Source organism: Cupressus sempervirens, chromosome 5 (genome assembly GCF_028749045.1).
Source record: "Cupressus sempervirens isolate cs-2001-9-10 chromosome 5, ASM2874904v1, whole genome shotgun sequence".
NCBI lineage: Eukaryota > Viridiplantae > Streptophyta > Pinopsida > Cupressales > Cupressaceae > Cupressus > Cupressus sempervirens.
The window spans coordinates 190,496,959-190,511,848 of record NC_143122.1 but is presented as its reverse complement, the minus strand read 5'-3'; the positions used below and the strand labels follow the sequence as shown (position 1 = coordinate 190,511,848).

Below are 14,890 nucleotides of genomic sequence, written 5' to 3'. Positions count from 1 at the left end.
AAATATGAACATGCATGCGCTATTTAAATGATTTTTCTTTTAAAATAATATATGATTGTTATGTCATATCCGGTTCTGTTTTCATGTTATTGCAGATTTCTTTATCACCTCTTCACCTCTTCCTTGGCCATACAGCGGGGTGAATCCCAAGTGTTTGTATGTCAGAGTAAACCAACTCATTCTGCTGATCCTTAGCTGGTATATGAATATTACATGTTCCAATATATAACAACTTTTATGACTTGAGGGAAATAATCTTAAGACTTACAAAAATACAATTCGGTTCTGTCATACAGCAGTAAAATAAAGATGTATAAACTTGTCATGAATAATTGGTCTTGACTTAGCATGGGAATATCTGACTCACTGAGAACTTATTCGGTGATACCAACAAAGATGAAGTACAACATTTCATGGAAATATACCTTACTGCTGTAAATACAATTGCTAGTAGTTATATATATATATCAATTGGATATGGGGAGCTGACCACATAACCTAGTTGTTTAAAGAAGGAAGAGCCTTTCCTGGATGCTAACAACTAGCTCTTTCAATGGAGTAATTTTGAATGCACAGCTCAGAGTGATTATCAATCACAACTTTCAGCAAAGGTAAAAGGAGAAGGAAAAATTGTTACAAGAACTGCAGAGGTAAATCGTAAATCGTATGGAAGGAGAGATCAATTCATGTTTCTTTGGTTTCCCACCGCTCCCAAATATATGGAGGCATTCGATATATCAAGGCTTCCAAGAAGCCATAACTCTTAAAGAATTAAAAAGATTTGTCTTCTTGAACATCGATATTATATGCCAAGTATACATTTTGGTTTCTAAAGAAGAATTGAATAAATATGGAAAAGAACTTTAAGGTTATAAAATAAGGATAATTATAAACATATTTATCTTCTTGCACATAGATATATTTTATAAGATGGCATCATATTATATGTTTTATCCAAGGTCGTATCTTTTAAATATGTATATCTAAATACATGCTTCATTTAGAAGATTATTTTATCCTTTTGTACACGTATTTAAATGTACATATTAATTAGATAAAATCTTATATTAAAATTAATACTATGGTGTCACTTTTATTTCTATACCTATGTGCATGTACCTATACATGTATTATAAAGAAGCGATGAAAATGTTAACCATAAGCCGTTTAAGGTATGTATTTTAATTAAGCTAAAAATCATTAATGTTTTTAATGTTTATCTAATAGCTCATGTGTGTCCAAATGATTGTACCTTGCTATACAAGTTGCTAGGTCCTTACTAAGATAGTTAGAGGTCATACCTATCGACCAAATAAATAGACTAAGATAGAACCCCATTACATTGATCCCATTAAGCAATGCTTCTCCCCTTCGTCTTCTCCTACAATAACCCATGCAGCATTTTTCACAATAATAACAAGTTCCATGATAAATCCATAATAACATTTAACATAGATATTAGTAAGGAGTTTAATTATTAACCATAATTTCGAAACCAAGCAACTGCTAACTACTATCATCATCATATGACAAATAATGGATAACGACTATCATTATTAAACAGTTAGACAAATAATGACAACAACATTTTCATAAAATACAATGGTTATATTTAACTACCCTTTTCACATGATTATGAAAGAAAATCCATTCAATTCAACAGCTATAATAAATTTAAATTAGATCAAAATTTGGGATGTAACAAAAATCCATTGATTACCTCCTAGATTTGAGAAGAAGCCAATTTTGAGATTTGATATTATTTTGGAGTCACCAATGGACTCAAGCCTCTATGATCAGTTGCAAAACCAAAAAGATGCCTTCCACAAGAGAGAAGCAAGAGAGAAATAATGCTTGATTTTTGGCACAATGGACTAGATTGATGTAACATCTTGATTTCTCGGGTCTAAATTAACAAATACCATACTCAAGAAATACAGTTACTACTTCGTTTCATAGGAAGACAGTTATATCGTTTAGGTTCATGTGAATAAGATTTAGTATTAAAAATCAGTTAGATAAAATTTTCTTAACTAAAAACTTAAAAACACCATCAAATGAAATTACTACAGAAATTAAAACCACATACCTCGGACAACTGTGATTGAAATCAACCAAGGATACTTCTGCAACCACTTGGGTTAGTCCACAAATACCTCTATAACAATACCACAAAAACGACTTCTATCCAATATTGTTAAACCAAAATCAAATGACAATTATCATTAAATACCATTAAATAAAAATTAGGGCATCACATACCATTGTATCAATTAGGGCATTGTTTACCTTCGGTTCATTTAGGGCTTCTGATACCGTTAACTCACTTAGGGCTTCCGCAACCACAGATTCAATTAGGGCTTCCGCAACCACAGATTCAATTAGGGCTTCCGATACCACTAATTTAAAATAGGGCTTCCAATACCACAGATTCAAATAGGGCTTTTAGTACCACAGATTCAATTAGGGCTTCCAATAACATCGATTCAATTAGGGCTTCTGAGCCCACTGTATCACTTAGGGTTCCAGTCATCACTCCATCAATTTTGTGCTTCAGGATTCCTTTCCTTCCGATTACTTAACTGTGACAGTATCTCAAGATTAGAAATATGGTTATACTCGATATTCATATAAATGAAAGCAATCCATGATTCTATCTCTTATATCTAGGTATAAAATAACAATAACAATGAAATAACTCAATTTAATCTTACCTCCTCATAAATAAAAGTAATATTACCTGTTTTTCGATAAATAATTGAATGCATAGCTTATCTTTGTCTGATGCATGTCCAACATCTTGAGGAGAGGTGAAACATTGTCAAGGGCTTAACCACCCAACCTCGGACCACAATTTTATCCCCACAGAATCTCTGACGAGAAAGGCCCTCCCTACTCGGAATAGACAGGGGACATCTTGCCATTCACTGGACATCTTGGTTATTTAACACACCATACAACTTGGCAGAAGGAGATCTCATTAACAGGAATATGCATGAGCTATTAATTGATTCATATTAAAAATGATAAACGTTGTTATGTCTTATCTGTTACTATTTTTTTCTTATTGCAGATTCCTCTCTTTCACCTCACCACCCTTTTTCTTGTTTATACAGCCGGGTGAGTCCTAGGTGTTAGGAATTCTCAGAATAACCAGTTCTGTCAATTATACATGCATCTAGCATTTCGCAAACTATGATCACATAATTATGTTCTTTAAAGATCTCAAAATTGAATGTCTAATTAATTAGCTCCACCACTTCACCATATTGCCTGGTGAGTTTCCATGGTGTTTGGATTCATGATAATATTTTTATCTTTGTATGGTATGAATGAATGTATTACATTCTAAGCTAATTTTAATTGCTCACAACTTTCATTGCATTTCTATCTCTTATATGCATGATTCATACACTCTTATGAATAAAGAATCATCTATGATATAAGAACAGTTTCCAAGAACTAGAAATCTATTACCACCCATCATGATTCACTCTGTGATTATATTAGTTCCAGTGCGTTGGATTTTCTTTACATCTCTTCACCTTAACATGCATCATTGCTGATAAATTGGTGTTCTGATTTTCAAAATCTTCATTGCAAATATATAAGAGGATGTACTTGGTTCTAAACTGAGATGGTTAATTCTTACATATTTTTTTGTTATGGATTGCATCAAGCTACAAAATGAATCTATTTACTATCCCATGTATTCGGATTAAACTACATATATCATGTTATGGGTTCAGTATCTCTAACAACACACTGCTGACGTTATCCTAAGAAAAGTAGTAACAAAGAACCGACAGTGTATGAGCTATATTCTGATTGAGACGTATTTAACTTAGCAAATAAGAAACATAAGACATACTTGGTTAATGGCAGATGTCTTACATTACTTCACCAACGAATCTTGGACAGAGCTTTGCTTGAATCAAAGTTGTTAGACAAAGCAATATGAGGAATTAAAGGAAGGAAACAAGGTCTACGTTTTTTTTTTAATGTGACCTTAACAGTTTGTTCCAACTTCTGTAGTGGCTTATACCAGATTGATCGTGACTTTAGTCAAACCTTTCTAGTTGAGGTCCTATGGTTACTTGTTGCTGTAGAATTGAAGAAAACAGTCGGTGAACCTTGGAGCTGATACCCAAAACTCAGAATTATTCTCCTCACTTTAAATGCCTAAACAATAACATATAGACAAATGAAAAATGAGAAGTTACGGGTTACACAGAGGTAAGAGTTATATCAAAAATACAATCAAAGAGACTATTAAAAAGAGATGCTTGGCTTTTCGGCTACCATCAGTTACAAGAAGCCATTCGAAGAATCTCAAATCGATTTAAAGAATAAAAGAAAGGAGGAGGAAAAGAAAGAAAGAAAGAAAGAAGAAAGGTTTTATTATAGTTATTAAAATCTAATATGTACAAGCAACATCACTTAATTAATTATTAAATTATAATGGTGCTAAATCATTTTATATTTAAATGTACATTTACAAATAATTATTAAAAACAATATAATGAAAGATGAATTAAAATCCTTTAAGATACATTTTATATTTTAACTCAGTTATTTTAATTAAATTATTTATTTAAATAACTCATGCAGTTCCACAGATGTAATCTGTTTCAAATCGCTAGATTCTTTACCCGTCTGCCCAGTGATGGTGATGCCCTGCCTAATTCTTTTCTGACAATGCTTCCACCCCTTCGACATGCTCCCTGCAAGGAATTTCTCCATAATTAAATTATAAATTATATAATCATAAATAATCGTAACAATTATCCTTTCATCTTAATTCCATGAATACGCGATTAACAATCAACTAACATGTCATCTTCACTTGAAATCATAACGACCAATTATCTTACCATTTCGCTAGATTATAATTAAACTGCCAACTGACTTAATGCGAACCTCAACGGCAATATTTCAAGCTAGGTTAAAAATTGGGATGTAACAATTGAGTTAGATACTACATCACGATATGCACATATGATGCCTTGCTTATAAGCCAAGGTTGATAGGTAGCATTGGACAAGATTGTTATATGTTTCTTAATCTTATACAATGAGACAACTAAAAATGACTTAGTACTCGAGAATCGAATGCCAAAAGATAATATAAGATCTAATTGGCAACTACGACGTCCAAAAAGATTCCTAGGACTATGAATAGGACCTACTAGTGAACTAGTTACATAAAATACCTTATTCACACCAACAATTGATATATGTGGTGCCAACTGGCTAGGAGACCATTACTAGTTTTGGTATAGGAGATTGGAACTGGTACAAATAGATTTGTTTTTGAAATAGGAAAATGGGGGTACTTGAGATGCCATTTTTTCCATGTAATTTAGTAATCATAGAAAATATTATGACTTTGAACTTTCAATATCGCAAATCCTTTGGCAAGGGTATGCCCAAATACTAAATAGGCAATGGAAACATTTAGGAGAAAAACAAAATATCAAACACCCAGCGACAATCAAGATCTCTTAGATAAAAGGAGCAAAGAGTTTATCTTGAACCAAAGGATGCATCAAAACAAAAGGTAACTTCAAAGGAACTAATGAAATTCAGCAAAGTGTATGAGAAATCTGAAGACAAGGGCCCAAACCAACGAGTTAAAATTTTCAACATTGCAAATCCTTTTGCTATTCCATGTGATTGTATATATGAGAAGCTAAATATAGTCATACTCACAAGATTGGAGAAAGAAAATGTACTGTGACAATTAGTTCCTGATTCACAAGGATTTATTAGAATTTACCCCCATAGTGTATACTGCAAGACTGCATAAAGGAACTATAAGAACAGTAGCAAGAATATAGAAAATATGAACGTCTGTTGAGTTTTGCATCAAACTACAAATAGCCAAATGGCAGATTCTAGTGGTCTTGTTGGCTTCCCTTGTATTGGCTCTTGTAGAGAGAGAGAGAGAGAGAGAGAGAGAGAGAGAGAGAGAGAGAGAGAGATAAAAATATACTTCAGTGAAAGAATTCACCTTAGCCATGTACAATCCATTATATTAACTTAATAATAGTACTATCCAAGATAGTATATTATAAGTTAGTATGCTTTTTTTCTTTCTACATTCATCTATACTTTGTGTCTGTTCTGTGTTTTCATGCATCTATGTGTGTGCTTTGTATCTTGATATTTTCATGTTTATGAAACATATTTTTGGTATGTTCCATGATGTCAAAGATTCAAATTTATAGGCAAAGTTTTTGATTAAGTGACAACAGTTTTTGAATGGACCTTGAAACCCACACCAAAAGATATGAAATAAGCTCCACAAAGAGATACAAAACATGGACAAAACACGAAAAAGACCAAGAAGGGGGTGCTAAACAACTTACAACCCCCACAAACACAAGCTGGCGGTCTAGAAAAGGATATATACTAAATCAACAAACCGCCCCACAAAAAAGGAAAAAACAATAAGATTAAGATTTCCCCTTATGTCCCTGCTTGTGGGATCTAAGGGTCATGTTGAAAGGAGAGGGGTTCTTTGAATGTTTTCCTTCCACTGTAATCCATCCATCTTCAACCTCGGCTGCCACAGAATGCCAAGCCAACGATTCCACTGATCTATTAGAATCAGCAGTGACAGGGATAGTAGGCTTACCCAAAGAGGCAGAGCCAACACTAACAGTGATAGGGATAGCAGGCTTACCAAGGGGTGTAGGGCCAACACCATCAAAGGACACATCATTGACTGTTGTAGTAGGGGCGATAGGCTCTTTAGGAACATGAGAAGTAGAAACAACGACACTAGTATGGTAGTTGAGTTACTATTAGCAGAAACATTTGACACACCTTCAGTTTTGTCGTTAGACGGAGTAGCAACACCTTCCAAAGAGGTAGTACCCTTAGTGGAATCAGGAGTACACTTACCATCATGGGCTAATACTGAATCATTGGCATTGCCCATCCAAATGAAGGGGGCCCTTAAAAACTGTGTATTGATCATTAGAAGCACCTTTCCACCACGACGGAGACTTTTTTGGTTTAGCATTGCCTGTCTAACAATTAGTTGCAACATGCCTTGTCTTGAAACACTTTCTACATCTGAAACGCAAGCCCTCATAGGCCATAGACTGGATCCAAGAGCCCATTGGAGACTTCAGCTCAATCTGAGCAACTAAACCCATAGAACCATCAATATCAACAAGAACGCGAGCAAAGGTAGAGTGAAGCATATCAGATGAGTCCTCATCAACCATCAGAAAGTCACCTAGAGCATCACCAACTTCTTCCAGGACAGGATCTGCCCAAAGATGAAGAGGTAGGTAGGGGAGCCGAACCCAAATAGGCACCTTGCTAAAGGTTTCTGAAGAAGGGTTAAGATCCGCGTGCCATGGCTTCATCATCAAAGGAAAGTGATTCTCTGAGGTAAAAAAATGCTTGCAATGGACATTCTATCAATCCAAAGCCTTCTTGAACTTAGGTGCAAAAAACCCTTTGGCTAAAGGAAAGATGTAATAGTACCTTGAATAAGAGGCTTGCAGTGACTGGTAATCCACTGGTGAAGTTGAGGAAGAGATGGCCAAAAGCCCCTAAATCTGCAAATGACAACACGTGTGAACAATTTAGAGGACATAAAATTGATCTCTTCCACAAACTCCACATTTAGTGAGACAACAACAGGATGACTGACGAAGAAAGGAGCAACCTCAGTTCTTCCATTACGAGTCGCTGCTTTCACAGCATCTGAAGTACCATTTGAGGGAACGCAGGCAGCGAAAATGCACTTACCAGGAGTCCCAACCGTAGTAGCATCAACTTCACTTTTCTTCAAAATAGGAGCCCTGGTCGCCAACCCAGAATTAGAAGACACAACAGGAAAACCTGTTGCAGAAACCCTAGACTCAAAAGCAACCACACCAGAAGACGGAAGTATCTGATCAGCCTTGGGCAAATAAAGTGGCCCAAAACCATCAACCACATTATGATTAGGGCCACCAGGTGTCCAGCCCTTAACACCACCCAATGAAGCAGAAACACCATTGGCAGAGTGCATGGGCCCTACAAGACCAGAAGAGGTGGGCACAACAACAGGGGAAAGGGTGCTTCCACCAACAGAAGAGGGAAGATCACCCCCGAACGAAGCAATACCATCATTGCTTGCAATGCAAGGGTAGGCTCTTGAAGCACACAGGTGAGCGGCATTTAAAAAAATTCCATTTAAATTTATAGGCAAAGTTGATCAAAGATCAAAATCAATTTGGATGCCCTCAGAAAACAATGGCCGATATTATTATTAAATAATTTTATTTATGATTCGATATCTCAGTAGATCTTAGATTCATCCTTTTAATCTCTCATTTATTTTCTTATATAAGAATATTCATCATAGGGGCTTATCTTCTAAAGACTTATTGGAGGATTGAATTCACATAGTTCTAGTATCATAGTCGCTATGAATTCACCTTCGCTATCTATGCCCACTTTTGTTAGGGTTTTCTTATTAATTTCAGCAAAATTGTCTTTATTAATAACGAAGATCTGTTGAATAGGCTTTCTATAACGAAAACATAATTGAACCTAGAGGACTCGGTGTTGTGTGTAAATTATAGATAATGTATTTTTATTTTTATTGATTGGAGCAACAGAAAACAGATATAATGTGATTGATTTTGGTTCTTTTGTTTTACAGGCTTATGCTGGATCACAAACCCTACAAAGTATTATATTACTGAGCACTGGAACAAATAAAGATGGAGGTTATCTGGCTCCACGTGGAGTCTTTCTTGCCATGTACATGGGGCTCACTGTTATATGGGCCATTTTAAACACATTTGCTTTGGATGTGATTGCTTTCATTGATACCATCTCAATGTGGTGGCAGGTATAGATTGTACTTAATTGTATCATATCAGTAAGGCAAAGCATGATAATGAAGATCATCAAGTTTCTCATGAATTTAATGTTAAAAAATTAAAATAGCGTCATATAGATAGTCTGTCAAAATGTTTGTATTGGCAAAGATTTATGAGTCACAAACATTAGAAGGTAAGTGGACCAATCTGATACTGAAGAAACACATTCCATAAAATCAGATAATCAGACAATCTCGATGAACCATACAATGAATTTAACTGCCTGGAGTAAAAAAATTGTTTTAGGACAATCGATTTCTTGATAAACTGCTAAATTTTTTCTTTGCCTAAAGACAACCTAATGTTTTAAGTTTTTTCTTTCTGAAATGAAATAATTGTTACAAAGGACTACTGTCGTGAACTTAAAATCTGCAAAATATCGCCTGTCAACGAGAGCATTTCTTTTTGCAAGAAATTTTACATCAGGTTTCATATTTTTTTATGTCTCCCAATGTGGTGCAGGTCATAGGAGGAGCAATTATTGTTGTGATGCTTCCATTAGTTGCAAAAACTACTCAATCGGCATCATATGTATTCACACACTTTGAGACCTCTCCTGCATCCACAGGAATTCGAAGCAAGCCATATGCTGTAGTTCTTTCCTTCCTTGTTAGTCAATATTCACTCTATGGCTATGATGCTGCGGCACATTTAACTGAAGAAACAAAGGGTGCAGACATCAATGGTCCGATTGCCATACTCTCGAGTCTTGGAATTATATCAGTTTTTGGATGGGCCTATATCTTAGCTCTTACATTTAGCATTCAGGTAATTGCAGTGCTAGCGCATTAAAGAATCATCCATTCATACTATTCTATGATAGTGTGATGCTCTTTGGTTTGTTGGTATTTAGTGCAATCTAACATTTCTTTTATATATCTACTGCCAACAGGACCCTAGTTACTTGTACGATACAAGCAATGAAACAGCTGGCACCTTTGTGCCAGCTCAGATTCTATATGATGCATTTCATGGTCGATATCATAATTCCAGTGGTGCGATAGTTCTGCTACTTGTTATATGGGGTTCTTTCTTCTTTGGAGGCCTTTCAATCACAACAAGTGCTGCTCGAGTTGTATGTTTCTAAACTTGTATTGTTGTTTTCCCCTCTATTGAACATAAAGCTTATTGGCAGAGCAAACGTTTGACTTTTCAAAAACTTGTCAAGCCCTCTTTTTTTATTACATGCTCATGGTACTCTGGCCAGAATTTTTTCTCCATAGAATGTTTAATTCTGATGAAGCTGATGTTTTAAACTTTGTTTTCCTGTGTGTTACATAGTCATAGGAAAATTGGAACTGTCAAACTTGTAAGAGATTCTCGGAACGTTGTCTCTAATGTATATTTTCAATTGTCACAGGTTTATGCTTTATCTCGAGATGGAGGCATTCCATTCTCACGAGTTTGGCGTAAAGTGCACCCGAAGTACAAGGTTCCTGCAAATGCAGTATGGTTATGTGCAGTTTTATGTATGCTCTTGGGTCTTCCTATATTGAAAGTAAATGTGGTATTCACTGCTATCACATCAATCTGTACCATAGGATGGGTTGGGGGATACGCTGTTCCCATATTTGCCAGAATGGTTATTCCGGGGAAGAATTTTAAGCCAGGACCTTTCTTCTTGGGGCGTGCTAGCCGTCCAATTTGTCTGATAGCATTCTTGTGGATATGTTATACCTGTTCAGTATTCCTATTGCCAACGATATATCCCATTGAATGGAATACATTCAACTATGCACCCTTAGCACTGGCTGTAGTTCTGGGACTGATATTGTTCTGGTGGTTGGTGGATGCAAGAAAGTGGTTTAAGGGTCCTGTAAGGAATATTGGAACTTCACATGACAAAGTTTAGGAGTCCATATAAATTATTTTCTTATTTTTGCTAGTCATTACGATTTTCATATCTCATGCATTTTGCAGGCTCCTATCATGATCCTACGTCAATTCCTTAAAGCTCTTTATAGTGTTTGGATTGGCTTTTCTTACTGTCAAAATAGACCCAAATTTCAGCTGAAGCCTTTTTCTGTGAAAGGACACTCCAGCCTATGCTGTCACTAAAGATTGTTCTTGTGGAACAAAATCTTTAAGTAGTGGGTTGCGCCACTTTCTTTGTAAACTGCATGTAATATAGAATTTTCTATTTTATTGCAAGATAAACACCTTCAAGATGGAGATTATCAGAGGCCACGACGGGGCATCTCCAAAAGTTCCAGAGTCGTAATCTTATAGAATTGATAAGTAGGAGATAATTTCCACAGCAAGTCAAATTGTGATATTGCTATCAGGATTTAACTGTGTGATTTTTGAGTTAAACTCATTGACCCATATTTCATGAGTCACTGAGTTTGACTCAAAAATCACACAGTTAAATCCTGATTACTACTCATGAAATATGGGTCAATGAGTTTGACTCAAAAATCACACAGTTTAATCCTGATAGCAATATCACAATCTTATAGAATGGCATTATTCTTGCTCACGTTAATTGTTGACAACAAAAGAAGATTATTTACCGGGATACTCAATTTTATTGAATTGCAATGATCCATTATGTTTAGTTTAGCAAGGTTTTATACAACACTGTCTTTGGCAAGTTCTGTGCTTTCCCAAGCATCCGAAACCTCACGAATCTGGCATGTAAAACCAACGTGCATGAAGATAAAACATTTAAAAACTAAATTAGTATCAAATAATGCCAACAACAGGATACAAACAAAAAACTACGTAGTATCGACAAAAAAACAGGGTTCCATTAAACTCTAATGGTTAATTATGTTGTGTATACTAAGAGTTTGCTTCAATTTTAGCAACGGTTGCTTTTAACTTGAGAGGGAATACAGAGAGACACGATGCTCTAATACATTGGACTAAGACTGGTCTGAATGATACAGATAGAAATTCGGAAAATTTCAAAGTTTTGGAGGCATTGGTTATTAAGGACTGGTTTTTAGGTTACATACTAGGATTGGTTCTTAGGTTAAAAGTGTTAAATAGTCAAAGTTGACTAATTATTTTCAAACTTATTTTTTTCCTTAATGTGATATTTAAGAACTTTTACTTTTTTTTATAGATTCTAGAAAATATTTTTTAGATATGCTATTTAATGATACCTCAACAATGAGAAAATCTTAGGTAAAATCATTTCTATGCATGATGTATTCATCAAACATATCAGTTATGGATTGTCTTGTTATATGATCAAAGACACTTCCACACATGTGACATTGCAACAATTTCTAAATCTACTATGTAGTGGCATGAGAAAATCAAACACAACTATTGTGCATATCGTATATTAGAATAGTTGTAGAAAATGCACATAATGCATGCAACTTGGAGGAGCCTTTTATCTTTAGGACACTTACGGGAACAAAAAGCTCATCAAAGCTTTTATAACCTCAAATTAAGTTTAGCATTAATGGTTAAAATAATTTAGGAGTCTTATACGGTCAAAGCAAGATGGGTGCCAAAAGACTATTATATCTAATAATTTAACCCAATGAAAGACCATGGGGAGAAAACATAGACGAGCAAATATGAAATGGATAGCTAAAATGCTCATAGTACAACTTAGGACATGCTCTCATCATTTGAGGTGTGAAACAAGTAGATGGATTATATGAAATGAAGAGTGGGAGGACAAAATATGTTTATTTTACAACACAAGAATGGTGGAGACTGAATGGCATTTTCTCATGAAATGCCCAACATATAATGATATTTATTCCAACTATTGGGATATTCTAGAAGTAGACAATTTAGGTACTCTTTTTGAGGAAGCACAACTAGATAGGACACCAAACTTGGTGATGAACATTCTTCGTCAAAGAGAAGACCTAAAGAAGTAGTTTCAAGAGGCCTAACGGTCTCGCACCTTTTTTTTGGGGCGTGGGCTTTTTTTTAAAGGTGGTCCCATAGGTTGCTTTGGCCTCACAAACGTTATTAAAATCTTTCATTCATTCATTAGGTAACATTGGAAGAGAATTTTTTAATAAATATAAGAAATACCGTAAAGGTAATATTTGGTTTATAGCCAACAAATACACAAATGAAAAATCAAATGTATAAAAACATTATATATTAACATGCATACGATATCCAATGTAGGAACATGCCATCAGTGTAAATGTTATAACAAAATCATACAAGTGAGAACTTCAAATTTATAGGGAGGATCCAATAGTTGAGTGCATGACTTTGCACCTTCCAATATCATTAGTGATAATTATAAATCATTTCCATTTTCAACATTTTGCTTGGTAGTCCCTTGCTTATAATTATGGTTTTAGGCTCTTATTGTCTAATATAATGTCAATTGGCTTTTATATTAAGGTTTTCAAAATGGCGTTGGCTATCCTTTGGACATAATGCACCAAAAGTCAAATATTTTTTTAAGTGGATTTTTCTCCTTTTTGTTTTGTTTTCGATTATAAAACATGCAGATCATGAACAAATGATGAAAATTTTAGAAAAATTCATTATGTTTTCTGTGAGAGTAATAATGTTTTTTCTTATTAATTAAATCATATTGATTTAATTATTAAGTCACATATTATCTCTAGTTTACTTAAGCTAAACTTTGAGCATATAATAATTAATTCTTTTATTAATTATTATCATGCAACCTAGGTTAGTTACCTTTTAGGGTATTGATCTCCTTTATAAGGATTGATCTCTTTATAATAATTCATTCATTTTTGATAATAACAATTTTTCTTTTTTCTCATCAAGAATGTCTCATCTGTGGATCTAAAAATTCCAGTCTCTATAGCTTTTGTTTCTCTCTTTCTGTGACAAGTGTTTGCATGTAGATGACTCTTGAGAGCTGCGGGGTTGATCTTTCATCAACTTTGACATGGTATCATAGCTTTAGATGTTCACGTCCTTGTTTTGTTTGTGAGAGATTTGACATTGGTTTTCATATTTGTGGTTTTTAGAAGATTTTTTATTGGATTTGGGGGGATTCATTTTTGGGAGCACTTTGAGCACAAACAAACTTTATCGTTGAGCTCAGAACACTCAAAAAATCTCATTTCCATATAAAAAATGTCTAGTTTGGACACAAATGAAATTTGAGGCAATTTTTTTTTTTTCACCCAAGCCGTATTGATCTGGAGACGCAAATCAATGCAACAATTTTTTTTTGAAAATTTTAAAAGAATTTGTTTGCTTTATTAGGTGCGATTGTACTTTTTTTGGAAGCATTATTTTTTATAAAAGGAGTTTATCTTTAAAAAAAAAAAACTCACGTGCACAAGGTACATGCACCTCCCATATCTTTGATTGTACTTCATGCAACTCCTCCATAGGCTATGCGTAGGCCTTGTCATTAATAACAATTCTTTACTCGATCCGTGACTTAGCTCCAATGGGTCTTGTGTTTGGACCCTTGCACATGGTTTTAGTAGACGATGCACATCAACGTCCTTTGTTCGGAGTTGTGGCATTGACTTTTTGGCGTTCGCACCTCCATTGGGCTCGCGTACTCCTGACCTAACAACAATCTTCTCGGGACTCTCCCACTTGCACCCATGCCTTTATGAGATGGACATCGATTGTGCATGTAGCCCATGTGCCTTGGAAACTCCATCAATGCCTATGCCAATGCACTTAGCCTCCAATTATGGGTTGTACCCTTGCCTTGGGTCTTGTCCCACTCATTGAGGACCTTTGACTTCCACGCGTTTTTGGTAGTGCCTCGATCTTGAGCGGGCCACACACATGCAATCTTTGTTTAATGCACTCTCCTTTAACACCACAGTTAGTGCATGCCCATAATCGACACTTTTGGCCTAGTCTGCATAACCATTTTTTGGGAGACATGCCCCAACATCTCTGCCATGTGGACTATTTGTGACCCCATTTGGGAACTCCACCGGTTCACATCAATGCCTTTTATGGGTTCCAAATGCCAAGGACATCGCTTTGGGGGGCAATTTTTTATGCAGGCTTCATGTGTTTGTGGAGGAAGCACTTTGTTTTGTAAAGCATGCTCTC

At 35.2% G+C, this 14,890-nt stretch overlaps 1 protein-coding gene across 2 annotated transcripts in view; it reads left to right on the top strand.

Annotated features, from left to right (window-relative positions):
- The window catches only part of LOC149555043 (amino-acid permease BAT1 homolog), a 36,444-nt gene extending 25,364 nt beyond the window's left edge, over positions 1–11,080 (top strand). For both annotated transcript variants that reach the window (XM_089829067.1, XM_089829068.1), the window contains 4 exons: positions 8,671–8,862; positions 9,356–9,661; positions 9,786–9,968; positions 10,254–11,080. In XM_089829067.1, coding sequence (XP_089685193.1) covers positions 8,671–8,862; positions 9,356–9,661; positions 9,786–9,968; positions 10,254–10,745 — 1,173 coding nt within the window. In that variant the 3' untranslated portion in view covers positions 10,746–11,080. The remainder of the gene's footprint in view (positions 1–8,670; positions 8,863–9,355; positions 9,662–9,785; positions 9,969–10,253) is intronic.
- The last annotated feature ends 3,810 nt before the right edge of the window (positions 11,081–14,890 follow it).